Source organism: Propithecus coquereli, unplaced genomic scaffold (genome assembly GCF_000956105.1).
Source record: "Propithecus coquereli isolate 6110/MARCELLA unplaced genomic scaffold, Pcoq_1.0 Scaffold162, whole genome shotgun sequence".
Classification (NCBI taxonomy): domain Eukaryota; kingdom Metazoa; phylum Chordata; class Mammalia; order Primates; family Indriidae; genus Propithecus; species Propithecus coquereli.
Genome location: NW_012140747.1, coordinates 2,036,403 through 2,038,311, shown reverse-complemented (window position 1 = coordinate 2,038,311; position 1,909 = coordinate 2,036,403). Strand labels below are relative to the sequence as shown.

General features: G+C 34.8%; 1 protein-coding gene across 1 annotated transcript in view; it reads right to left on the bottom strand.

Moving 5' to 3' along the window:
* Positions 1 to 1,909, bottom strand: part of LOC105807672 (exocyst complex component 1-like) — an 85,106-nt gene that overhangs the window by 18,728 nt on the left and 64,469 nt on the right. The window contains exon 14 of the mRNA XM_012641095.1: positions 66 to 249. Within this exon, the coding sequence (XP_012496549.1) occupies positions 66 to 249 (184 nt within the window). The remainder of the gene's footprint in view (positions 1 to 65; positions 250 to 1,909) is intronic.

Here is a 1,909-nt window from a genome sequence, read left to right as displayed (position 1 = left end):
CTGAGTTACCAAAAATAATGAAAACAACAACCACAAAAATTCTTTAGAATATTACAAAAGCTTACCATTAACAAACACGCCTCTGATAAGTTTGGTGTATGCTTTATCTAGGTCTCCACGACGCTCAGCATTTTTAAAGATTGATTCTGCGAGTCCAGCAAATTCTTCAAATTCAGCAACAAATGGAAGAATTCCAACTTTACTTTTCTTTGAAATCTTTACTTCTTCCATTTGCCTTATTTGGTTACTCTAAAGTTAGGCAGAAAGCAAGGGAGAGAAATAGCTAAGCAACTTAAAAACTACATATAATTAAATAATCAAATATATACATCGTAGAGGCAGGACATTACGTAGTACCCTAGACCATTTTGAATGCCTACTAATTGAAGATGAATCAACAGGGATAACTAAGAAAAACTAACCCTACAGATCAAAAAAACATTCTTCTAGTAAGTTTTAAGAAAATTTTAAAAAATCTAAATTATTTAAAACAAAATACAATCAAGGCTTGTGAACCTTAAGTCTGTGGTTCAAAGTAAAAATAATCAATGTACATTTCTATTATTTATGAAAGATAAGTACAAGGCTATTGCCTATTTTGGGTTAAAGTAGAACAGATACCACAGGATATATAGGATCTCTCCAGGTAACTTCTGGCTGGGGCCTATGTGGGCAAGCTTGAGAACCACAGACATTTCCAATTCTCATCACTCTGAAGTTTCTTGTTTGGATAGGTAAGTTCTCTATTTTTGGAGTGTGGGAATAGGGAGGATAGGCATTTCTATATGGATTTGCATTATATAGTCTTCCATATATTACTTACTTTAAGTTAGTTCAGCAAAATGCTTGTGCATGATGATGACAAAGTGCAAAAAGAAATGTTTCATGTGGGCAAGAATCCAGACATCTGGGTTCAAAAAGATCCCTGGATTCAATTATGGTTCTATGTAATTCTCAGGGGATCTAGATCTGCTCATGGTAAGAATTACACTGCCAAATACTGTTGGGTCATTTCAACTTCTACCTAAAATTTCATTGTGTTGATATTTTGGCGGTATAACTTAAAAACCTATGACATGTGGATTAGAAAAATAATTATCTCTAGGCTACAGGCATTAATATAAGAAAGCCCTGTGAGTGCTGTCAAGTATTTCATACTATCTTTACTGATGTTCCACTTCATCGGTATTGATAACCATGAGGTATAAAGATGAATGCAGTAGAGAAGATAGTGGTCAGATTGCACGTGCTGGAACCAGACTGTCTGGTTTATATACCAGCTCCATCACTTTTTAACTGTTGACTTGGGGAAAGTAACTTCACCTCTCGAAGCACCTATCACATGGAAGGGTGAGGAATAGAAGAGAAAGTGTGTGCAAAGTACTTGGACTTGTGCCTGGTACACTGTGAGCACTCACTTATGAATGCTGGTCTATTGTTCTTATTAAGCTACATGCAGATTTTTATTTTGTGTGGCATTTAAATGTACAGGATATATAATGTAGTCTGAACATATTTGAACATTAATAGGAAGTTCTAAATGAGAGTTGTCCTCTCTGGCTTTGTGACCAGGATTGAAATTGCATTCATTTAAGAAAAGAGCCAACTATGAACAAATTCTGACAAAAATCATCCAAGTTTCTCTGAAGCTATAAGTATACATTATTTCCAGTGGGTTGCCCAATATTGTCATCACAGAAGGACAGGGAGGCTATTAGCATTTAAGACTACAACTTTGATATAACTGTGTATCAGTACATTACTTGTCCATCTTTTGTCCAGGGCAATTTATAACCAAATCATATAATTCTCAAAAGTTTAAAAGTGTATATCTATCTATGTCACCATAGTGTGAGGAATCCTGAAAAGTAAACTAAATGCAGTTAAGAAATGTACTAGACTGCAGAAT